The sequence below is a fragment of the Erigeron canadensis genome, chromosome 1 (genome assembly GCF_010389155.1).
Source record: "Erigeron canadensis isolate Cc75 chromosome 1, C_canadensis_v1, whole genome shotgun sequence".
Taxonomy (NCBI): Eukaryota; Viridiplantae; Streptophyta; class Magnoliopsida; order Asterales; family Asteraceae; genus Erigeron; species Erigeron canadensis.
Window position 1 is genome coordinate 27,320,565 of NC_057761.1, and position 25,927 is coordinate 27,346,491.

Consider the following 25,927-nt stretch of genomic DNA (forward strand, 5'->3'; position numbering starts at 1 on the left):
ACATACATACAAATTTGAGATAAAAATGTCGTCACATTGACTATATATACACAATTTATATAAAGTAGGTTTTGCTTCAATGATAGGGACGAATTTGAAAAGTATGCATATGTATATTTAGAAGGGGGGAGCGAACACAAGAAAAAAGGCATAGAGGGAAAATGACGAGATTTTCCTCGGGCTATTAACGAAATTTTTTTAGTGTTGTTAGTATATATTGGAAAGAAAAAAAAGAACACCACAACTCTACAAGAATGGTTTTATTATTTTTTTTTTTCACAAGAAGGATGAACTGTGCCAACATTGCATACCATAATGATGATTTTGTAGTTTTAACCTTGTTTTCATTAGGAAAATTTGAAGTGGTCAAAAGTTTGGCTAGGTAGTTTGAAAAGTATTGGGCTAACATCGGCTCCTAATTCTCAAACCATTTCTCAAGAGAAAGAATCGGCCCATATACTTAAGGCCGGTTAATTACAACAAAGTGTCAAGGGCATTATGATATTTTGAAATGAGTTACATGAGATTTCAATCACTAATTCTGTATTATTCTTTATTCATTAGATATAAGTTGAAGATGTATTATAATAATTCAAGGGTTGTTTACAAGTTACAACTTTAGAATAGTTTTACTTAAAAACACTACTGTGTATCTTTTCACTGATGCTCAAAAGTTGCAAATTGACTCGATGGTAGCTCTGTAAGATGATTATTAATCACTAAATAACGAGTGAATATACGTTGGAAAAGACAGCCTCAAAAGCTCACACTGAAAACTTACGAACATGAATTAAAAATGAAGTTAGAAAGAGAGCATAAACAACTTTTAATTGTGAAGGAGGCATACTATTGCTGGAAACAAACAAAATAATACATTTTACTAGATATTATTGTAGCTCTATAATCTATATGTAGTCTTGTTCAAATCATAAACAAAATTAAGCAACCTTAACTTTAAATTTGATGCATTTACTTATACATACTTTCTAGTGTTATTTTTGTTTGCAGGATTGCAATTCTGGACTTAAAGTATCAAAGTGTTCTTATGCTGGATCAAAGTTGAAGAATAAAAGAAGAGAAGGCCTTATTTGAAGAAAAGAAGAATAGAAGGGTGCAGTTTGTAAATGAAGAGACAAAGGCATATATATACCCTCTTTAGGGTTTCGTTTAGGCTTTTTAGTTTTGTGATCATACTGATCACTTGATTATTCTATTTTTTCTGTATTTGATATCTAAACTCATTGTTTAGATATTCAGCTTCATATTTTAATTTGTATTAAAATTATAAACATTAATAATAATAACAGCCGACTGATTCCTTAATTGATTTTCGTTCAAGTCTTCTATAGAAAACCCATGTTTGAATGACCATAAGCAAACTATCTTACTAGAAAACCCATGTTTGAATGACCATAAGCAATAAACAAACTATCTTACTTTATCATTAATAAAACAATCTAAGACTAACTATGTAAATACTAGTTCAACTTTTAAACTATTAAGAATATGTTTGGCATTGAGCTTTTAGCAGCTTTTAGGGGCTTCAAGCTTTTAAGAAAAAACTCTTATTTGATAAAAAGGTTTGTTTGATTGAAAGAGCTGGAAGCTTTTAAATGATGTGAAAAGCTCTTTAGTGAAACACTTGTACTCCTAGCGTTTGAGAAAAAGCTACAAGCTTTTCATTTATAAATTACGTAAATGTCCTACAATAGTTGATCAAACAGTTCTCCTTCCTGCAAGTATTAGCGGCATATGTCGATATGTATGCAGAGGGCATATGTATTGCGGGGTAACATAAATACATCCATATTTTACTTTAAAGATTAAAGACTTTTGGTTTTCTCACATCACATTTAAGATTTCAAGAATAATTTTTTTTTTTTTAATCTATTTTACATGAATGAAGTTTTAAGTAATTTGACATATGTGAGATTTTCATTGTGGGTCAACTTAGTATTACATTCAAAAGATTTATATATAATATATCATTATGTTTAGTATTACATATTTTTGATTTATGTCTATATATGTAATTTTCTATATCTTTTAAAAAGTTACAGCTACTCAACCAAACATTTAAATTGTTTTTACTAACAGCTTTTAGTTAAAGCTACCAACTAACAGCTATCCACTACCATCTTACAGCTACCAGGTACCAGCTAATTATGCCAAACATACCCCAAATAAAAATCATAACATCTTACTAAACCAAAGTTTCAGCCATGCATATGATCACTCGTGATTACCGTACCAATTTAAACCCACAATCGTCCTTAAATAATTAATTATTTTTATTTTTGTGTATCCTCCAAACCTGACATTTTGCTCATACACTTCCATATGTATCTTCCATATTTATGCACTTGAGCTAAAATGTCTTTTGAGGTATTCATGAAATCCTCTCACAACGATATTTTATCCATGGAGGTTGTTTATGTACTTCAATCCAAGAACTCAATTATGTGAGCAATATGGACAACAAGAGTCAAGCACATGGCTATTGGTAGACGGATGGATGTATGCTCATTTACTCGTGGAACTTCAACTTTCATTCATATTAGTTTTCAATTTAAGTAAATATGTATTGGATCAAGTTTGAAAACTTAATGATATTGTTATTCAGTCAAAACATTGGCTATTGATAGAAAAATGGCACTACCTTCAATTACGGACAATAACATGTTATTATGACCCAAACAAGTTGATTCAATTACAGACAATAACATATTATTATGATTCAAACAAGTTGTTCTGTATGGGTTACATATATCAAAATGTGGAAAATCAATTTTGCATTTTGTTTTATTCCTAATAACTTAGAAGTTGGAAGAATTTTAATCCCTTTTTTTTTTCAATAAATTCAAAGATGTTATTTGGATTGTTTTTTTCAAGCTTATTTTTCTCAAATATCTTTACTTTTTCCAGTAACACTTATATTTTTTTATATTTTTAAACAAATAAATTAAGATTATTTTTCTTTATGATTTTTTAAAATATTTGTAATTTTGTATTTTTAATTCCCCTGATGTAAGTATTTCTTTTATTGAGCAATAACTAAACAAAGTTACATATTACTCGTACTATTTAGTATTTACTAACTTCTTTTTGGAACATATTCTATACCAAACATTAATAACTTTATATTCGAATGCTCGGCCAAACCATGTATCGCACGTATATAACCTAGTAATTAAATATTTTGCGAAACTTATGCTTTTGTCCTTGAAAAAGTGGGAAAAGCTCAAATAAGGTGTCAAGGTGAACTCATGGTCATAATTCAAATTTTTTAGTTCGTATAATTTAATATAAAATTCTTTTTTATTCTTGTCTACCAAGTCGTATCAATGATAGCTCGTTGGCTAAAACTTCGTCACTGTTTTATAAACCTTTTAAAAGTTTACTATAAAAGAAAAACCGGAAATTTCTGTACCACACGTACATATGGCGGCAGAAGCAAGATAAGTGTCATAGATCTGAAACGATCTAAATGTATAATGTTTAGACATATATTAACAAAAATGTTTGGTTTAAAAGAGACCTGGGTGTTGTGTTAGCTAAAAATAAAGTTAAAACAATGAAATATTTGAACATGGAGTGAGAGACTTGATCAGAAACCAAACTACATATAGAGGGACCAAACGTCGAATTTGTCAAAAAACAACAGATCAAAATAACATTACAAAGAGCCAAAATTTGAAGCTACAAGGTTGGTCCATCTCACGAATGCTATGAACGAACCCATGATGCTATGTGGGTTGTTAAAAAGTAAGGATGTTACAGCTTACAAGTATTGCCGTAGGCTTTCACCACTGGTGGTTTCCATTTCCTTTAGAATTTCTTGAGCAAGTGATTTAACATTTGGTTCCACATCTTCCAACAATTCACCAAGGAAGGGTATGGTTTCAGGTAAGAACACCATGTACTCTTCTCTGAGATTCTCTACCAAGTACTTCACTATCTTTAATCCTAATATTCGGGTTCGTACCTTCTCACTTCGTGTTTGCATTAAAACCTCATGATTGAGCGGTTTCCACAGCAGATCACTTGCAGAAGTAACGGCCATTTGTCCAACACAAGAAATCAACATATCATCCACCTCGTTCACATTGGGTACATCTGGATGTTGTTCGAGGGAGCTTGGTGGATCAACACCAAGCTGTGAGATGATAGGTTTCAGCAGCATCTGCAAACAAAGTGTAAAAACCATTTTTTGAATCAACTATATGATAAAAGATGATTAAAAAAAAGGGATCAAACACAAGAGATGACAAAAAGGACAGATTAGGTACGTTCAGATAAAAACAGGTACTTAGTTCTTGTCTTAATACATATTAAGACTTCAAATATGATCACAAAAACTATCCAAATGCATATTAGATGGGACAACGGAAAACTGATTCACAAACAGGCTTAAAAATTCACATCTAGTGGGAAAACACAAGTTTGGGATCCCTAAATAACCATATTTTATAAACGGTGGGATTTATAATGCACAATACAATAATGCTAACCGACATAAAATGTAAAGAAACAAAATAGAAAGATAGAGTATTCCACTTACTTGGAAGTTTGATGAGTCGAGAAACTCTAATCTGTCTTTATCGTGAACGAAACATTTATGCAGAGAAGAGATAACCAACGCTCTCACATGCCACTTTCCTATAGACAAACTAGAATACTCACGACTCTTAATTATATCCAGGTCCACAAGCCTAGCCTTCTTTCGAGTGGGACCAGGTCTTTCAACTTCATCAGTCAGATGGCGCACCAACCCGTTAAGGATGTATTTGAAGTATGGAACAAACAAGGATCTATAAATTACATTTAAAAAAATAAGAGACAATTCCTCAAAAATGATACCAGCATGCAACAAAAATAGAAAATTAAGATATGGCAAAATGGGCAGCTTGTTTAGTGGATACCGGTCAAAAGGGCATATGGGGTTGACCATAAATACTTTTATCAATTTATTATATTATATCAATGGTTATCTAATACTCCCTCCAGGCCTCCATACCAAAATTTCACCAGACAGAACAGCAAATTTTAGAAAAAAGCAAGTATTATTAAAGCTTATCTCTCTTTTTTTGACAAAGGAGAAAACTACCCTGGCAAATTCAGCTTACTTCTTACTACTGCAGGTAAATATATCTAACGAATTATAGTTGCGTTAAGTATTGGACAAATATTTTTCGTATTTGAAGAGGTTCAATGTATTAAATATACGCTTTGGGGACTTTTGACCCGTTCAACTTATTTGACAAGCATCATTTTGGGGTAATAACACATCTACATCCAATAAATTACCAATGTGGCTTTCACCAGTTCCCAGCATAGAACCTATTTTTCAACGTTCGAATCTCTTTAGCAGAGTGAAATGGTGTATATTACCCAGAACAGATATTTGAGAGATGTACTATTTTCGCATTTTTCCATCCACCCATTAAATATAAACATACCCCAATAGGCACATTGACAAGTTAAATGATCAAAATTGCCATCAGCCCATCACCAATCAGAGTCGCATTGTACTAAAAGACTAAAAATATCATCTCACCTGTGGCTATCAATAAGCTTATGAATTAAACTGAAGAAAGATATTGCCCTGTCGATATCCGCATGTGCTAAATCTTCACTATGCTCCACAAATTCTGACCACTCAACACACCTAATGAAAAGAGGCTTGAACATGTTCTCAGTAAGTTTCATCGTAAGAGCCACCATTGCATTGATAACATCTTTCTCAACAGCAGTAATATTCTTGACTGAAGCAGGGTTTTGTCGACGAAGATCAAGAGCCAGTAAGCACATGTCAAAGATATTTAAGTAATAGGTAGATATAGATGATCGATCCATTTTACTAATGAGGTTCCCTAACATCTGAAAAGTAATTGATAAGCCTGAATCTCCAGATTTAATAGCTTCAGAGTATATTCTCAAGAGAGGAGGAAGTGCCAGACGAACCTGATAAAAACAAACAGTATCAAAAAAAAGAGATCCAACAACTGAATACAGATGACTAGTTCAACCCATTAACAAACGAATGGGTTAATTCGGATCATATTTCTTCTTTCATGGGCAATCTAAGCATTTGTCTTTGGTGAAATGAATGAAGAGTGTCGAACGGGTCAACAACATTCAAAAGTGTATTTTTTTCGGAAATTTGTATTAAATAGTCCCAAAAGCGAGAAGAGGCTATGACATATCATTAGAAAATTAGTGCATAAAACTGTCCAACACAAGTTATTCGTGGTACCTAGATTATAACATAATCTTCAAGTTTCTGGACAATACATATGATGTCCAGCTCATTTTCTTAAAATAAAAAACCAAAATGAACTTGAATAAAGCTTGAGACACTAGCTTTTTAGAAGCATAATGTTAAAGTTTATGACTAACCAGACGCATACAATAAACACCCGTTTCAAACCCATTACCTCCAACTCAGATTTTTCTAACACTGACTAACACAAATATAAATGCCAAATTATGAATAGAACTTAAACTTACAGGAACTTTTTCTGTTATAATATTCCGTACACCATCAGCTTTCAACTTCAGCTTCGTATTGGAGTTGTTCGCATACAGAGGATGCAAAATTACTAGTTCTAAAACTTTACCAAGATATGGATTTAAGAAACCACCAAGCTTTTCTATAACCGCCTCCATAGTAACAAGAATAGACATAAAGAGAGATTCTTTAGAACTTGATGAGCCACTCAAACTGATATCACCAGTGTCTTGGTTTTCTAAATTTACACTCAAGGAAACAGCATGACACCTCTGAAAAACATTTTCCATGATACTAGGAAGCTCAGGTAAAGCCCGAGGCCCGAGCACATTAATTAATGCACCAACAGTACGGAAACATCCAGACGAAACACCCAAGTCTTCTGAATGTATATGCTTGATAACAGTTGATAGACATATGTTAAAGCTGGAGTCACAGGTTGGAAAAACCGTGACTAAAACTTCTAGTGTGGAAACAGCAGATAGTCTCAAAGAACCATGTTTTGAAGTATTACTATCATCAACTATTTTTAAGATCTCATGACACATACTTTCAAAGCTCTGCAATGTAAGTTCATCAAAACGAAGCCACGAGCTTCTTATGCTTGGATTTAATACCCTCTTATTATGCTTCTGCGTTAACATGCTGCACTCTTTTGCCATATCACATAAAAGCCCAAGACCCTGTTGATGCCAAATAAGTCGATACACAGCATAATGAGCTTATTGGGATATATATATGTAAAAGTGTATAGTTACTGAAGCGGGTAAAAAGCACTCACCTTCTTCCTCAAATTGCAGTCAGCATTACCCAACAATTTAATGATGACGTCAAAGAAACTCGACGGCAGGAGACCTTTCCTGACAGATGCCAAAACATCATGCAAGAGCTCCTTTAGTTTTCTTCCTACTGAAGTTGGAACATCATGCTCCTTTCTACTTGACCCAACCAGTTGCAAGTATGTGGCAACATGCTCCATTAGCGCAGAAGTTGTTGCCTGTGAATTTAAAAGAATTAAAATTATGCCAGCAGGTTGAGTAACACATCAAAATACATTTGCATCATAATCTTTAGCACAGGTTGACGCAATAATCTGTGTCAACATTTACTTTTTGAAAGGAAATGGATGTGGTAAATATGGTTATGAAACTCAATATTGCAACAACCATCAATTTGTAATGAACATTCATTGCTTTTATATAACTTTGAGAAATCTACATTCTTGAGACACACTTTGAGCAGCACTTGACCCATTCTACACATTTAATATAAGTCCTTTTTCAGCTAAATGTTTTGACTTTACACATTTGAACTGTTAGGAATAAAACATAACCCGAATTGACCCCTTCACGGCGAAGACAGTTAAACAACCACCTTTAGTATACCTAAACCACAATACAAATTATGAATGCTGGAACTCATACCTGAATTGTATCAACATCTTCCCGAGATTTAAGCTTGAATGCTACTTCAGGATCTTGTAATTTCTCACTAATAAACTGCATTGCAACTAAAAGTTGTACAGCGAGTCGTTGGTCCCACGTACCCATTTCTAGCTTCTGAAGCATCGTCAAAAGGGATGGAAGCCATACGATACATGAATACTGCTCAGAAATCTGTAAAGCGAAAGTGTACTCCCACATGGTAGGCAAGCTAGTAGATAAATGTTCATATTTTGATGCCAATGAGCGGAACAGGAGAACAAATATTGATGCTAAGCCGCCACTCTCCCCTAGAGTCCTGTAAGATATAAGTTTGATAGAGTAATGAGGTGTTAGATTTCCTCGATTCTTACAATTGATTGACCAATTTAACAACATGAATCAAAGTTGAAACCCTGTTATTCGTTCGTATTTGGGCTGAACTATATAAATAATACGACTGATGGGAAAAAGAAAATCAGTAACAGAAACCATATTGTGGTCCACCTAAAACGTGTTTGTCTATCGTGTTTGGTCCAACATGGACCAATATTGGTCAGCTCAAAACTGAACTTAAAGCTCAGTTTGAGTAATAATTCAAACCATAGAAAGTAGAAACAACTGCATTCAAATTTGAAAATTCAAATTGATTTAGTCTCAAATTATGCTTTTTACTAGTTAAAACCTAAAACAAAAACTCTTCAAAAAATTGAAGCTGTTTCCGAATTGCATCATTTCGGAAATGAAAATGATTAATTCTCTTTTCGGAAAAACATTGTGCTTAACATTTTCAAAAAATATTGTTCCACGTGTTTCCAAAAGCATGATGCAGAACATCAGCACCTTTGAAACAGGAATAACATTGAATCCCCAATTCAAATTCAGAAAGCTTGAATGTAGGTTGCTTTAGATTTATGCTTTTCAGAGTTAAACCTGAATACTGAACCTCCCATAACTAGATATATGTATAACACAGGTACCTCAAAAGGTGCACGACGATGGGAAGTCTTCTATGTTGAGAAATATCAGGCAATATATTCAGAAAAATCTGAGAAAGTAGTAGTAAGTTAACATAATAGGAGCAAATGTTACTGTAAAATGATTGAAAATGATCTTATGATAGTGTCACATACCTGCAATAGCTCCTCTTGGTTTTTAGTTTTAGATAGCCAATGTGGCACCATAGTAGATATGAGATCTTCAAATACTTTCTTTGAGTGACCATCAAACTACAAAAGACATTCTTACAAGTCATAAAAAGCATGACGAGCTTATAAGAGATCTATAAATTCTAACAGTTTGGTAAAGAGCTTTTTGAGGTGGTGAAATGAGCTTGTTGGGGCTGCCTGGGCTGAGCCATAGACACCTTGTTATCCATATTTCATGAACTTTACAGGCTGTGATGTGCTATTAATAATAAAAAATCACTAGATATTCGAACTTTTTTGATAAGGTGAATTAGGATACTTTGTAAATTTTTTATAACAATTTGAATGACCTACAACCCGTCCTTAAAATTTAAATCCCTAACATTAACCTATTTGACAATAACATATAATACATAACCAACCTGTCCCGTTAAAGAATACACGGATTAACACCTTAAAGTTTGACCAAATTAGATATATTGTGGATTACACACGCCACAGGTTTAAAAAAACGATATTTGAAATTTGACAACAGATCTGATTAACATCCACAAACGATCGAAGTGCAGGTGAAACCTCTTCCATACATTTGATATTAACGTTAAAAAAATTTCAACAAACCTGTGTTACAGCTGATTCACACATGACAGCAAGAATATCAAGTATGTGATCCAAAATTATGTCTGGTACAACCTTTGCAACGGCCGATAACAGTGAAAACACATGATTACGTGTAGCTGCATCATCTGTAGACCGAGCGCAACATACCAATAGCTTTATGTCAAAACTCTCAATAATCCTAGCCTGCAACAACATCATTTCATAACACAATAGTCAATAAGTAAGTAAAAATTAATATGTTCCCCATAGTCTTATCCAGAGTTCCAAAGAAAAGCAGATAAAACCTCTAATATATCAAGCGTGATATCCTCCAGAACTGAGAGTAGGTTTTGTTGTACGTGGCATATTGTGATAGATGTGGTTTGTGAAACATCCAAATAACCTTCTGCATGTTTCTCATCCTGCTTGACAGCTTCCGATATCCACTCTTTATCCATAAATATTATCTTAAGATGCTTGAACAATGGCTCCACAAGAGCTGCCCTGAAATATCATCTACTCAATCAATAGGATGCACAAAGTATGATAGCAAATAACTTCAGCTACGATAACTTGAGTTGGAGTATTGAGCAGGATCAGGAGGGTTGAGTAACGTTGGAATGGCCACTTGTCGATGATAGGAGTGTGCACCCAACACCCATACCATTGCATTGATTTTCTTCAAGAAAACTGGTGTGTTTTATTTTACATCTGTACCATCACCACGGGTAACCACAAGTACAGGCAAGCGTTTTATAAGTAGCAAAGATTTTAGAAGATATTTGAAATAGCTTATTATCAGATATCAAACCAAATAGTTCATGAATAAGGTTCAGATAAATTATTTAAAATTAGGTCCAAAATCACCAACAGTCGATGCAAATCAAACATTAGTTGTTATAGATTTAAACATGTATGAAAATGCAACTTTCTTCCTTCGTTATTCGATGTCCCTTGACACTTGAGTTTTAATCCAGTGCTTCTTGTGTAAATGCTTTTTTTATCTATCAACTATAGAGAATTAAAATACCAGTAAGTAAGTAATATAGTGTTAAGTACAATTACAGAAACCAGATAATTACAAAAAAAAAGTTTCTGAATAATAGAATTCAACAAAACTTGTGCATAGAAAAGACACTTCACATGTCGATCCATTTGTATTATCTGTTCCCTTAGATACCAAGCCACTAAAACATAGCCCCAATCAACCTGCTCATATGTATCCACTATTAAAAGGTTTTAAAGAGAGTTGCACAGCAAGCAAACCTGTTCTGTATGTCTATCTTTAGCAGCAAAATATCAAGTAGAGAGCTCAAAAACGAGAGCTTGCTGCAGCGCTTATGGTCAACATCATTATGTAGTTCGGATTTCAGATGGGTTGTTGCTTGTTTTTTCTTCTTTCCATGTGGTGTAGAAGCTAATGGAATTACTTTTTCTAGAACAAAATCAAGCATACGCTGTATTGTCGAGCTAGAAACCTAGAATAACGAAGAAAATGGTGCATTATTAGATAAAACTATAGGTATTATAGTAACACTTTATAAAAACAGAGTCTATGAGGTTAGCAAATTTTTATTTTGCCCTTACTTCTCCCTATTATTCAAGAGGACACAGTCACACAGAAGTTAGGTACCTTGAAATCACCAGTATACAAATTTCTCAAGGGGACCAGATACTATAAAATTCATGTAACAAACCCGGATACAAAAGAAGAAACAAACCTTAAGCTGCAACAAAGCCATTCTAGCAGCATTCTGAATGTCACCGTTATTACTTCGAAACAGACACACAAGTTCTTGAAAGAAAAGTTCCTGCAAATAAATTAAATTAGGATGTCTTCCATTTTCTTTGTGAGAAAGCAAGCAGTGAAAAAAAACTCCTAGCTTATAAAAGAGCTTAGAAACACTACATAAATAAAATCACCTGTGTTTCAGGCTTCAAACCTCCATACAAAGAACTACTAAGACATCTTAAAACAGTTACACAAGGCTGTATGATGGAAACATCTTCGGGAAATGAACGATCAACCTGCGAGTATGACGGAAAGAAAGCAAATGTAAGCTTATGATTCAGTTGAAGCCTTGGCATTGGAGGTAGAAACATAACTATGTCAAGCAAATCGGGTAAAAGGTTAAAACAATCTATTTTTAGTACATGTCAAAATAACCAACATTATGAACAAGTCACAACAGGCCTGATTGGTTGACCAAAGACAATTCTTGTCATATGTATACAAAATTTAATATATAGATAATGTGTCAAATATCACAGATATATCTACAATATCAAAACAAGTCCTCTAATAAAAAAATTGAGGAACTCTTGTGCAGATATAGATAATATTGGATGAATTTCGACCTGCTCGGCATATTTGCTTATAAACAAATAATTGTGTATTTAGAAATTAAAAAAAAAATCAATTAATCAAAACCAACCAATGTATAAGTAAATCGGTTAAAACTAGCACATCTTATAGAAACCTCATACGGGCTACTAACCTTAAGTGCCTTCAACATGTAAAATTCAATAGCTTGCCCACCAGCAGTCGAGGGAAGCTTGGTACCGCACTAAGAACACATTTGTGTAAAGAGTTTATTTTAAAAAAAGCATGAAAGTGTAAATGCATAATCAAGTAACCGCTTAAAAAGAAATTACCTCTAGTAGAAGACATAGGATTTGAACTTCTATCTGTGACAACGCTTGATGGGATTTACCGCGCCTATCTAACAGGTCACTTAGCAATGAGGTAACCTCTTTAACTAGCATAACATTTCCCATACCTTTGAGCAAAGACAGGACTTTCAGCTGCCATCATGTCAAGCATATATAAATGTCAACTTACATTAATCCGAAAAAGACAAAACATAATGCAACAATTCAAATGAGTACTCGGAAAAAGGATTGCATTTTGCATGAACTTACCATTCCGTATGGACACAAAGACAGGGCAGAGCCCAAGATAAATTTGAGGATGCTGTCTTTAGTGAGCCGATCAAATCTGGATATATATTGAAGTACACATTAAAATAAAAGATGGGTGCTTTTTACGATGTTTTCATTATTTAACAGAAAAAAGAAAGAAAAAATAACACAAGGACTTCATAAAGAACAATTGTAATTGATTGCAAAATAAACAATTAGAACGAAGAAAACCTCCGATCATAACACATAACGATAACCAAAGAAAAACTTGCTGTAACATACTGTAACTATAAAAACTAAGAATTACGTTGAGGTAAACCGTTGGGGAGCACAGGTTCTGGGACCAGGTCGTAATGGGTCATTGTTTGGTATGGTTCCAAACTGACGAAAAAAGTTAGGTTGAGCGGCAATTTTCTTTCTGTGCATATGTGAACTATTCTTTTATAAATGACGTGTGTGATAATTCTGATGGAAAGACATGACAAAATTGGATTAATACTTTCTGTAAATAAAAAGGATTCGGAAGTTTACAAAAGGTTAAAATATTCTCTGACCCATTTGACCAATTCCATGTTAATTTAGAACAATTGATCTATTCACCATTAAAAAAATAATAATAATAATAAAACATATCGAGCCTAACATTTGTAATTGTGTAGAAATTGCAACCCGTAAAATATAGCAAAGTAACAAACGGAGGATATACCTGTCTCCAACACTCTTTGGCACCAACAGACTATGATGTGTAGAGCTTAGCAATGTCGTAAAAAATTCAAAAAGAAAGTCCATGTCTGATAAAATTAGCTTCTTTTGCTGAACCATCATTGCCATAAGTTCTCCAAGAAAATGAACCCATACAGCACTTCTACCTGATGAGGAAGTCAAGAATATTATAAAAAGCCACCAGGCCACTAAAAAGTATTAGATTAGATTTGAGTTATATGAAATACCATTTTTGCCTCCAGATGAACTAATATGTGGCCATAAAGCATATAACCCTTCAATGCAGCTCATTGCAGCAGACCGAATTTCCTGCCAAAGAAGAAATAATCACTATCATTATTAAAGAAGGATACAAATGTTAACGCCATTGTGATATGATCCAACAAGGGTTATAGAGCAAGAACAATGAAATTACAAACAAAAGAGGGCTTTTAGATCATCATGGGGCCATTGGCTGATCTATCGATACGGTTCAAGTCCACAGCTAAATAACTACTTTGACACCCCTAGGTGGTTAACAAACAAAAAATGAACATTGACTTTCCACATGTAAATCGGCTCCCCAATGATGTTAAATCTTATTTGTCAATCTGTTTGCTCAAATATACTTAAACTAGATAAAAACAGTTAGACTAATCTTTTATAAATACTAAAGTGAATCCCTAACTATCATAGCAAAATTAATTATTATCTAACTAGGCAACCACTAAGAATTTAAAATTTATAGTTATATACTCCACCATTGATCCTTATATACCAGATACTTTAACTGTATCACATTGCATGATCATTAAATATACTTATCAATATCACATAAACTAGAGGCAACCACTTCATCCCATTTACTCACAAATAGGTCAATGGCATGCTTAGCAACAGGTGAACAGCTAGATGAGGGTCAATTTTGTTTAACCAAGAGGTAACATAAAAAGATGTGAAAAAAACAGCTGAAAAGAAAAGAAATTCGAATGTGTTATAAAGTATCTATGGCATAAAACTTCCATAATCAGTTTTTTTATACAATAAAATATCATAATTATTACTTCTTATTAAAGCAAATTCCCTATCCACCCTTTCAACTTTCTACCTTTGAAAAACCCAAAATGCTCTTACTAATATAACTAACACTATCCATAACCCTATTTAATACCCAATATACCCTTAATGAAACTAATTTATAACATCTAACTCCTAATTTCTAAAATAACTACATTGCCCCTTTTAGTTTAATGAAATTAATTGTGCTAGTTCTTCAGAAACTATGAATTTTGCAATCATATTTGACACATCAATAAACCATAACAAAAACTTTGGCCAAAAATGTTTCAACCAGTTCCGACTCGTGACATTAAACTACCCGTTTTGACGCATTTCCCAGCCAACTCGTCGCCTTTTGTCACCTCTATAGAGAACTAGCACAAACTTAGCAATATATAGTCTAGCACTTCAGTATGAAGAAAGATATTGAGCTAGCAGACAATTCTACCTGGTCATCACTAGACAATGACACAAGAAGTGAAGGAAACTCAGCAGGTAGCTGAAGAAGTAATCCCTCATCTATTTCACTTTTTAAACGGCATCCTTCCTCTAACTGAGAACAGAGGAATGCAAACGAATGTAGACTCTCTTTCTGTACAGAAAAAGCAACACCTGCATTCATATACTTGATGTCAGAAACCATTTTGACAGTCCAAGGTAATGTGTAGAAATCAGCCCCTTCTTATTGAGGTAAGATAGCATAAATATACAGTATCCCAAAAAATAATTATAATGAAACATAATAGTTTGTCAAGTGGAGTTACTAGTTAACAAAGTAAATAGAAAGCATCAGCCTCACCTTCGTCTGTGAAAAGTGAGGACAAAAATCGAGCCGGTGAACTTTTCTGTTTTGCAACGATATAATGAAGATGCATCTTGTAAACAACCTTGGAGTGAGAAGCAAAGAAAGAAAAAAGATTCTGAAGTATAACTTCTGAATCATCCTGCAAGCGTTTATGTTGTAAAATAAGAAATCTGAACCTTAAAGCCAAGTCAATACCATAGTGCCAAGTCTAGTTAATGAAACTAGCACAACATATGATAACCAGGTAGAAGTGGCAATATAAGAGGGTTAAAAGGTCCAAAAAGAGTTCAGGCTAGAATGAGTAACTTTTTGGCACGAATTAAAACAGGTCGGGTCTCGTAGAATTGAACCAAAGCACTTCTTCTCCAAGTTTTTGAGCATCTTATTTACATATAGAATGGACAAACGAAAAGGGATCCTTGTTAAGGATTCCTATGAAAGTTGAGCCTTTAGCTCTGGTGTACATGCCCTATCCAGTATTCCTGTCTATCTCATAAGTAAACTTAGAAGGACTTTAGTACCCGTTTTTGACCAAATTGGCCCTTTCCACTCTAGCCTAGCATTTTATTTTACCGTGTTGACCCATTGGATGGGCATACAACATAGACCACATCAACCTATACATGAGACAAATTGGATTGGTATATAACATAACCAAAATCGACCTGCACATAGGGCAATCACTGGTACCTACTTAACCAGACAAGAATCTCAAGATAAAGTGCCTTGTCTAACCTTGGAGACATCTTCATGAGCTGTTGCAATGAATGAATCCAGTAATCTCCAGAATATACAGATTATTATCTCAGCATTCAACTCCTCAACTTTCATACCATACATTTGATCAAGAAAGGCTGTGCAATCTCTATCCACCATACCTCTATTTGACTATAAAGTTCATTAAAATCAGTCGGTATAAAAGGTGCATATCATTAAACATTCAATTAACTATATTGTTAACAGATGTACCTCTTCTGTAGAAGCTCCAAATCCAGCTCTCTCTAACTTTTCCCACTCTTTTATAAGAATGGGAAAACAAGATTCATACAATGCAGAGAACTGACGAAAATCTGTACCAAAATGGGAGGAAAAAAAAAATAGCCCATGCACCTGTGAGTGCCCTTACAAATAGATCATAATGACTTGTAAAAAACAAATTAAGTAGCAGTTACAAAATAAGGAGTTGAGTAATGAGTCAGAACGGGTATATATTGGTATGTGGTAGGACAAATCATGTTGGCCCAAAACATTGTTTTTCACAAATTTCAAAAATTAGATCAGATATGATTGCCAAAGCATATGACATTTCAAGAAGAATCCAACTTAAAGGTTTTAGGCACCAAGAATACACTTTGGACAAAATCTGACCGATTTCAAACAAATCTAATTTTTTAAACGTTACCCATTTGACCTGCCATAGAAAAAACAATACCTGATTCAACCAATTCATAAGTGAATGGCTCAGAACTGCCACCACTAAAACTAAAAATTTCATGGGCTGGATGGAAGTAATGAACAAAGATATATATGACCAGCCACAAAGTAGCTTACCTTTTAGTGGCTTCATTAGTGATTGCAACAAAATCAAGAGAAATAGTGTCTTTGACTGATCCAAATCATGACAGTATCCAATAAACCAGTGCACATATTCATCAGAGTTGGCCAGGAAGCTTTCTGCCATGACACTGATGTTATCCATATTAAGAGCAGCTGTACTTCTATGTGCCATTTTCTGTAAAATTTAGACATAACAAAAGGACATTTATCATGCTTCATTTTTAGCACACAACAAATAAGAGTACCAATACTTGTTTTTTCGTAGCACACCAAAATAGTTAAGTAAGTCAATAACCAAAAATCACCAAAGATAGGTAGCACTAAACAAATACTTGCCTGTTCAGGACTGGCGATGGTAGTAACTTTCTGGTAAAGAGGCCACTGCAGGTTCTTGGCTGCATTTAAAGCCTTCAAATTTATGCTCTGGCTCTGACAATATTGAAGAGAAAATAATGACTGTTAACAATGAGGTGAAAACAACCGACAAAAATTGTCACATAATATAGCAAACCCCATCAAGACCTTTGGCATGACTAAAATTAAAGGAAATATCAGTGCAGCCAGCTCCTTTGCATATTCTTCTTGGTGTTGAAAGCTTGAAATTACATGCTCCAGACATGACATGATCACATCAGCAGCTATGGTTGTATCATCCGATCCCTCTAAAGAAAAAGCCAACACAGATAATAGATAAGCAGCAGCACATAAGCTGGAACGTATGACCAGATTTCCAAAGTAAATAGAAACTCGTTAACTGGAATCAGACTTAAAGAATTTGTGTGCTCAAAAAGGTGTATCTACCATTAATTGTGAAACATTATCAGACATGTAATTTGGATATACTGGCATGAACCAAGATCAGAAAAATCACAATTAAAACACTAACATTATTCTAACAGAAGTTTATGATTTCACTCCAGCATATGTAAAATCAGGTCGCTACTCGCTACCAAAAGACACCCTAAAGAAACCTCACGTGACTTAAAAAACCTTCATTTCCATTTCACATGCCATATATTATCTTTGAAAAAAATGTCAACTTCAGCATTTGTCCAACTTTTATTATAACATCAGTATTTGTCAAACACTGACTGAAAGTCTGAAACAACTGGCTATCTAATAGTGACTAGAAACCTACTTGGTAACTGGTTATACATATTACTATTATATGAATATCAAGTCACGGTTATCATTATTAAAGCCGATTTCGTTGACCTCGGAATTAGGACTATAGTCAAAGGTGGTGGTATAAGGACTTGTTAGTGTTGGCTCTCCAGATAAATATTTTATTTTTGTATCTTAACAATTTGATTAGTGTTGACCTTCTTCTATATTGATTTGGTTATCTAAAAATAAATAGTGATTGGGTGAAGAGTATAACAGTAATATCCTTTTAAAATTCTGAAATTTAAGACAATCATCAAATGCTTTATAAATGAGTGATGATAATGATTATCAAAAATGCAAGCAGCAGACGTACATCCAAACACTATTTTCTACAGCACATTTAATATCTGATTCTCTGAGTCTGATTATTATATGTCACAAATCCCTTCCTAAATGCACAACCGAACACCTGTTAATTTACTGAACCTATTAAGAAAGCACAGTTTCTCGTAGTAAGACACCACAAGTTAAAATCTTTAACAGATCAAGGCCCAACGACAATCAGCCAAAACATGAAAGCAATAATATACATGGGTTGGCTAGGCATACTCGACCTGTTTCACTTACTATTGCTGTCTAACAACAAAAGTTTGTTTTGCAAAGAAAAGAAATTTAGTAATAAGTAATAACCCATCTTCCAAACAAGTTAGGAGGAGATTGTCGAACACAGTAGTCAACTAACCACAACAACAGTATACGAATATAATCATACTAATATCGGTAAGACACTGACCATCTTTTATGTCCTTTTTTTCGGGAAGAGAAGTTTACGATAATCTACAAGTTTTAACATGGTTGTTAAAAGTACGGAAAACTTCGCGTAAAATAATTTGTGCAGCAATTAACCGTATCACAACCAAATCCAAACTAAAATCTCCAGTAAGTTTATACCGAATGTCATATAAACAAACAGATATTTTATTATAATCGAGCTTGAACTACCAGCATCAAAAGGTTTAAGAAAATAGAAGGCAACATAAGTACAGTAGCCATCTAAGCTGCCAATCATTGCTAGCTCAACACTAGCTGACTAGCTTCCACTATTTCTAAAAAAGATCATTGCTTTTGGTCTTTTTTGACTGGAGATTAAATCCAGTTATAATGACCATAATCCGTGATTGCCAAACGATAATATTAAATCATTTTGTGGAAGTTAAAGTTCAGCCCAAGCGACCAACAATGGGTAGTCGATGTATAAAGTAATCTTGGTTTTAAAAAGCGATAAGCGCACAAAAGCGATAGGGTCCATTTCGAAAGCGAAAAGGCGGCGAGCTTTTTGTACGCAAGGCGCACATTTATGAAGAAATTTTATTAATTATTTATATAGTATTTATAACACATAAAATACCAAAACAACATCAGTAAGATACTCGTTTAAGTCCGGCTTTGATCAAATTTGGTATTTGTAAAGAAATTCTCAAAAGATTGTTGTTCTCGTTGAGGAAAAAGAAAAAAGAGATCAATCTTGTTGAGAAAGAAGAGGTAAGAAAAAAAAATTACTTATTTCTATAAAAAAATCCTCTTGTGTACAAAAAGCTCACGCTTTTTAGCGCTTTTTGGCGCCTAGGCTCACAAAAAAGGCCCAAAAGCGCGCACTTTCTGTACACCCTGCGCCTTGAGTACCAAAAAGCTCCAAGGCTTGCGCCTAGCGCTTAAGCGCGCCTGAGGCGCGCTTTTTAAAACCAAGAAAGTAATACATTTAGAATCAGCAGAAGCTTACAAGTAATGTAAACCCCAATTACTCTGTCAGTTATATAGCAAAAAAATGGTAATATCAATATATCATATTTTGTAATTGAAATTGTTGAAGTGAAGGCTTAACATTTTACTTGTTACACTCGTTTTGTAACAACTCCACTCCTGTAAAATAACCGTAACTGGATAATCCTCTACAGTAACTAATGGCAGAATATGTACTTAAACACATATATTGACCAACAAGAAATATGAATATTAGACTTAGATCATGAATAACCGTAACTGGGTGATCCTCTATAGTAAGCCAGTAACTAAAGGCAAAATACTGAAACACATATATTGACCAACAAAATATATGAATACTAGGCTTAGATCATGTCCTTTAATAAGTTTTTGCAGATTTAGTAATTACACATATAGATAAAGGGAAAAGGGCAACAGATCAAAAAAGAACTTACTTGAGTTTAGAATGCTGATGCATCTTTTTAACACCTTTTGAAGACCATCAAGAAAATCTAAATGTTTTATGAACTCAGACAATCTGTCCATACTTAACACTGCTTGAACCACGCTAAGATCATCATCATAAAGCCGTCTCAGAAGGGCATCATATACAGTTTGAAGCTTCTGAAAAAATAGATTGTTCAGCTAAAATGTCTATAACTTTAAACCGGTAATCTAGAACCTGAGGCATATTACACACGTATGTGTGCGCATACATATAAATAAACATATTATATATCACCTGTATATTAACAGACTTGTCTCCGAGTTTCAAATCAGCATCCAAACTCGCAACCGTAGCTCGTCGAACCCTAGCCTGTGACATCATATGAATAGAACGTAATTTAAAGATATGAAAATCCCTGAACATTGAAATACACTACATGATGATACGTCATACAACGCAACAAAAACTGGACATGTGCAACACTGTCCATTAGAGATAGCAAGATAGCAGGTTTGGCTGCAGGTTAAAATAGGTATTAATTTAGTATGATCAGGACCTGATTGCGATAACCCGCAAAGACTGGATGGTTCCAATACTTTGTAAAGTAATTGGTCAAATAGATATGAGTATGAAAACTACGTTAAGAAGTGTCGCATGACAATCTGAAATTCTAGATAAATCAGGTAGATAAGTTGGGAAAAGTTGTATTCAGTAAAAAACACTTTGGACAATCTTTGATCCGCTTGATCCATCTAACCAGTTACATTCTTCACAAAATTATTCAACAGACCGATTGAGATAACAAAGACAACCCAATTTGACCCACTTATTGATAAATGAGCCAAAATCACCACCTCTCCAATGTATGGAAGAAGTCGGTGTGATTCAGAAATAGTTTTACTAAATATACCTTTGGGTGTTCCAGTCCAAACCAAATTCTTGAATCAGATAATGCAGATGACGAGTCTAATCCACCATCTAGCACCTTACGGAGGATGTCATATGCTGAACCATCTCTCTTGGACTTCATTTCAATGTCCTAAAAGTAAGACGTGTAGAAGACATTAGACAAGAAATTAAAACTAGATTATTAGATTGACACATAGAAGGGTATACAGAGAAACTACAAACCTGTAGAGAACATTGAACTGCATCACGTAATTCCCGTGAATAATGATCATTAATAGAGACCAAAATTTCTTTCGCCTTGCCTCCTGCTACTTATGAAACAACAAGAAAGAGCTAGTTTACATAAACCAGTTTGCTGATAGTGTAACCTAAACAGAAGTGGCAATTTATACCCAGTTACTTATTTATGGTCAATCAAATAATGATTCTCTCTAACAGAGCAAAGAATAAATCAAAAAAAAAAAGAGCCTAAAAAACAAGTCAATCAGGTTGGAAATCACTTAAATACTACCAAAAAATTATTGAAATAACACAAATTCCAATCGCTACTTATATACTACCATAAAATTGGACAGAAGTGTTTCCGTTCTCCCTAATTCAAAAACCACCTGGTTGACAGGTTACCCACAAGCCCATTTTGCCACCTCTAAAGTAAAATGGTAATCTCATTATGCATATCTGTCAAAGCTTTGACAATGAAATATTGTAGTGGGTACTTATGAATCAACCTGGTCCAGATGTTGATGCTTCATTTCCTTTCCTATATAGCTTCTTTGAGGTAGAAAGAAGTTTTGAGACCAGACGTTCAACTAGAGAATTAATTGGAACGGTTTTAATCATGGAAAGCAACATTTGATGACAATTATCATCATCTGGACTATATTCCATGAGAGATTCCAAAAGAAGCGCCAAAAACTTATCAATATTGAACTCCTTAGTCAAGCCACAAAGAATCCCCGAAAGGTCCCTTCATCACAAAATCAAACCATGCTTATATAAGGTACAAGATACATACAAAAAGAATTAAACAGAACAAGTTAGAAGACAGAAAAACATTTGGCCATTGAGCTTTACCTAATTTCCTTCAGGACATCCAAAACTTTTTTAGGAAGCATCTCCCCTGATTTCCTCTGCCATATCTGCCATGTGAACAAAAAGATGAAGATAAAATATTATAACTACCTAATTTAATTTGAATGAAGTTGTCCTCACTATATGATGCAATACCAAAAAATTAACTAATGTTTTATTCACTTGTAGTGTAACTGCAAGGAAGAATACCTGGACAATGTTGACCAATGCCATGAATGACACTCGAATCAACTGCAAATCAGTGGAATGTTTTGCATCCTCACGTGCCACTTCAGCAACAGGGCGCATTAAGCTTTTGCAAACATCAGGATGCAATTCTGATCTATTAGCTAGCAACCCAATAATCATCAAAGCCCCAGCCTGACAGAAAAACAATGGCATCTTATGATATTGAAATGCTTATGTTAAATAGCTAGGGGATATTATTAACATGAAACACTTATATTAAATTCTAAAAAAAAGCAAAATCTGATCAAGTGCCTTGTGATCTATGCTTATGCCGTGTATAACGTCAAACGTAGTTCAATAAAAATGCTTGGGCTTGTCTACTGGTCTAGTCAAGATAAATGTTTCACCTTGTGATCTATGTTTCCTTTTGAATGACTCTGAAGACAAGAACGCACATACGGAAGAATTTTTTCTACATCTTCAGATTTAATTTCCTCTTTGGAGCCATAAAGCTCTATAATGACAGCTGTACAAAAACTTATCACCGGTCTTGTTGGTTGAATCTTCTTGGAAGGTGAGGCCTGTAAGAAATATTATTATATAAAAATTATGTGACACGGATATAATATAGTTCCTCCTCAGTATGTAAACATATGGTACAAAAACTTACATAATCACGCAAAGCCACTAAAACATCGCTTGAACACTTCTGCACAATTTGCTTCCTGGGGGGTGGTGCACCAGATGTTTTTACATCATCAAGAAACTTCCATTTACCATTTCTATACATACACATGAAAAGAAGGCGACACTCAGATATACGAAACTTTTCATAGAATATCTGTATATATATCCACATGTACAGGGAGACAGGGAGTAAACTAGTAAAGGCAGCAAATAGGTGCATAACTTCAACAATAACGCAATTCTTTTTTCTAGATGTCTTGGACAATTTCATACAATAAAACTACAATTTGGACTAGCTTTCAGCTTTTTGACTCATTGACCGAGTCGACCAGTTAAACATCAGACATAACCTGAATTGACCCATTTTACAAGTAAAAAGGCTGAAATCACCAACTCCAATAAGAACAATAGAGCCAGAAGAGGCATGTTTCTTACCCTGTCTCGAGAAGTTGGACAATCCGTACAAAAACATGGGTATCATGATAAGGTAAAGCGCATAAAATCAGTTCCTCCATGTTGTACTTATGGATCCTACAGACAAAAACGTGAACACATAAATATATATTTACTTTACTATAAAATTATGGGCTAATAAACAATACAATACAATGACCTGGAATATTAAAACTGGAAAAAGTCGAGTACAAACTAAAATACATACTTGTATCTACGTATTAGATATTCAAGTGTCCGCAAAGCTGATGGTAACTGAAAATATCCAGATAGCAACCGCAGATAAGAGCTGATTGAAGCATTGATTTGGTTATTTTGGTCAATACCCAACAATTCTCGGTCAAGTTCCCGACTGTTATGCGTGAACAAATCCTTCTTGTAGTTTGCGAATCTTTCATCGTGGCTGATAAGAACCTCCAACCCTGACAAAACCAAATCTCATATCATTTAAAACTTTAATAATACTGAGATACATAAGTTATTCAATATTATCCTTTAAATCAATGACTGGACCAGTTTAATCAGCATGGTTGACTAGTGAGCCCGTTCATAGTTCTAAAAATCTGTTATACTTATAGTTCGTTAAGAATCTTAATCATTCTCCAACCAATGATTCTATAATCCTAAATTAAACTACACGAACATAACAATCAAACATATGATCAAAGCATTGCACTAACATATACTCGTTTTTTGGAAAGGCGGAGACCACACACCACACAACGACTCAACATTTGTCCTCTAGTGGAATTGAACTCGCAACCTTCTACTTAACGGGGCACCTCGTCCTCATATACCCCGCGGACTATAAATAAACAAACTGTTCTCACAGTTAACCTGACTAATGTTTTCCTCATAAAAAATTACAAACAACTAAACTTTCCAAGACTTTTCAATTGTAAAAATAAAATTCTTTTTCCGAAAAGATTCCAACTTTCTTAAATTATCGGTCACCACATTATGCTAGTTCACATATCAATCACTTAAAATTTGACATAAAAATATAAAATTTACACAAATATCTTTAAATAAATAAATAAATAAAAGTGAGAGATAAAAAATACCCGAAAGAGCAATATTAAACAAAGTGTCAATATCAATATCAGCAGCTTCTTTAGCATCAAACAAAATAGAAGGCCGAGTGAATGGCCTTTTTTGTGGGTCAATATCTGGATTCACACTTGACCTTATCACTTGTAACTGTGATTCTAGAATTGACTTCATTGTAATAATAATTACGAGTTTTTTGAGTAAAAAAGATTGAAACTTTATGATAAACCCTAAAACCCCAGTAAAGAAAACCTACTTCAAATGTAGGTGTTTGTGGTTTAAGCTTTTTTTTTAGGGTTTATGCTCTGTGTTTTGGTGTATCTATATACCTGTTTGTAATATCGGCTGGGTTTTTTCTTGATGTGACAACATTCGTCCCTTGTGTATCAATTAATATGCATTCAAGGAATTATATTACATTTGCACTGCATTCTCGAGGTTTTTTTTAAAATAAAAGAAAATGAAAAGATTGGATAAGGAAAGAAAAGAAAAAAATTTATATATCAAAAAGGCATTCTCGAGTTACATGAAAAACTAAAGAAAATAAAACACAAAATTAATAGTGTTCTTGAGATAGAAAGAAAAGAAAAAAAAGGGAAAAAAGTTATAATTTTACAATTATGTTCTTTTTCCTATAAAGTTGTTATTAATTAATAGGGGTAAATTAGTAATTATACACATAACTTAAAAGTTTTCCATCCAAATCCTTCCAAAAATGGGAGAAAAGTTTTTACTTCAAAAACATCCATGTTTTCTTTTCTTCCCCTTTCCTTTCTTTTAAAAAAAAAACTCAAGAATGCAAAATAGAGAAGTTTTCCAATCCTTTCTTTTCCTATCTTTTAAAAAAAAAAACTCGAGAATGCATTCCGAAGTCCTATAGAAGACTTCATTTCTTTTATAAATTTGCCACCAGACTTTTATAACTTTTATTTTTGACACAAACTTTATTTATCTAACTTTTTAGATTTTCTAATTTTTGTCACATAATTTTTACTTTCTATTTTTGACAAAAAATTATTTTCTCTTCTTCACTTCATCAAACTTTTACATGTTTAATTTTTAACACAAACTTATTTTATCTAGATATTTTGGATTTTTCAGCCACACAACTTGTATGTTTTCTATTTTTGACACAAACTTATTTTCTCATCTTTAATTTAAGGAAACTTTATTGATTCTGTACTTTCGGCACAAAACATTTGTGTTTTCTATTTTTGGCACATACTTATGTTATTCTAGATTTTTGAATTCTCTAATTTTTGGCGAATAACTTTTACTTTTACTATTTTTGACACAAACATATTTTCTCTTCTTTAGTTTCTAAGAATAGTTCATTTTTTGGTTCCTTAATGACCATGAGCTGTAAATTTTACGTATCTTTATATTTTCCGGAGCGACGCCCGGGTATAAAAACTGTTTTCAATCTATGTGTGATTATTTTTACATTTTTTGTATGATCTGGCTTATAAGATATGTTTTTTTAGATATTTTTTTCAACTTTGTATTTGTACTTATATATTTACCAAA

At 33.7% G+C, this 25,927-nt stretch overlaps 1 protein-coding gene across 2 annotated transcripts; it reads right to left on the reverse strand.

The window, feature by feature from the left end:
• Positions 1–3,603: 3,603 nt before the first annotated feature.
• LOC122602816 (uncharacterized protein At3g06530) lies at positions 3,604–24,678 on the reverse strand. Of its 2 annotated transcripts, none has more exons than XM_043775426.1 (37): positions 24,415–24,678; positions 23,559–23,772; positions 23,333–23,428; positions 22,881–22,992; positions 22,618–22,791; positions 22,232–22,402; positions 22,025–22,089; positions 21,679–21,917; positions 21,173–21,255; positions 20,952–21,080; positions 20,336–20,410; positions 20,049–20,217; positions 17,248–17,387; positions 17,062–17,154; positions 16,720–16,900; positions 16,138–16,238; positions 15,904–16,056; positions 15,163–15,307; positions 14,812–14,975; positions 13,553–13,634; positions 13,309–13,471; positions 12,603–12,678; positions 12,336–12,485; positions 12,179–12,247; positions 11,604–11,708; positions 11,402–11,491; positions 10,947–11,158; positions 9,986–10,184; positions 9,702–9,884; positions 9,066–9,161; positions 8,913–8,980; positions 7,936–8,251; positions 7,293–7,508; positions 6,511–7,194; positions 5,558–5,964; positions 4,562–4,811; positions 3,604–4,183 (listed from the first exon to the last, which is right to left on the reverse strand). In XM_043775426.1, exons 1-37 carry the CDS (start codon positions 24,572–24,574, stop codon positions 3,782–3,784), a joined length of 6,432 nt encoding a protein of 2,143 aa, XP_043631361.1. In that variant the 5' UTR covers positions 24,575–24,678; the 3' UTR covers positions 3,604–3,781. The 2 variants fall into 2 exon arrangements, with proteins under 2 accessions (XP_043631361.1, XP_043631352.1); XM_043775417.1 differs by having other exon boundaries at positions 21,173–21,258.
• Positions 24,679–25,927: the final 1,249 nt, after the last annotated feature.

What these genes read in the sequence shown, in the direction of transcription:
- LOC122602816 (XM_043775417.1), bottom strand. Translation starts at nt 24,574, where the DNA reads ATGAAGTCAATTCTAGAATCACAGTTACAAGTGATAAGGTCAAGTGTG. An exon ending in CATTGGTCAACATTGTCCAG is followed by an intron (nt 22,090 to 22,231) that starts GTATTCTTCCTT and finishes TTCACATGGCAG; the next exon opens with ATATGGCAGAGGAAATCAGG. An exon ending in ACAAGTCTGTTAATATACAG is followed by an intron (nt 20,218 to 20,335) that starts GTGATATATAAT and finishes CTATTTTTTCAG; the next exon opens with AAGCTTCAAACTGTATATGA.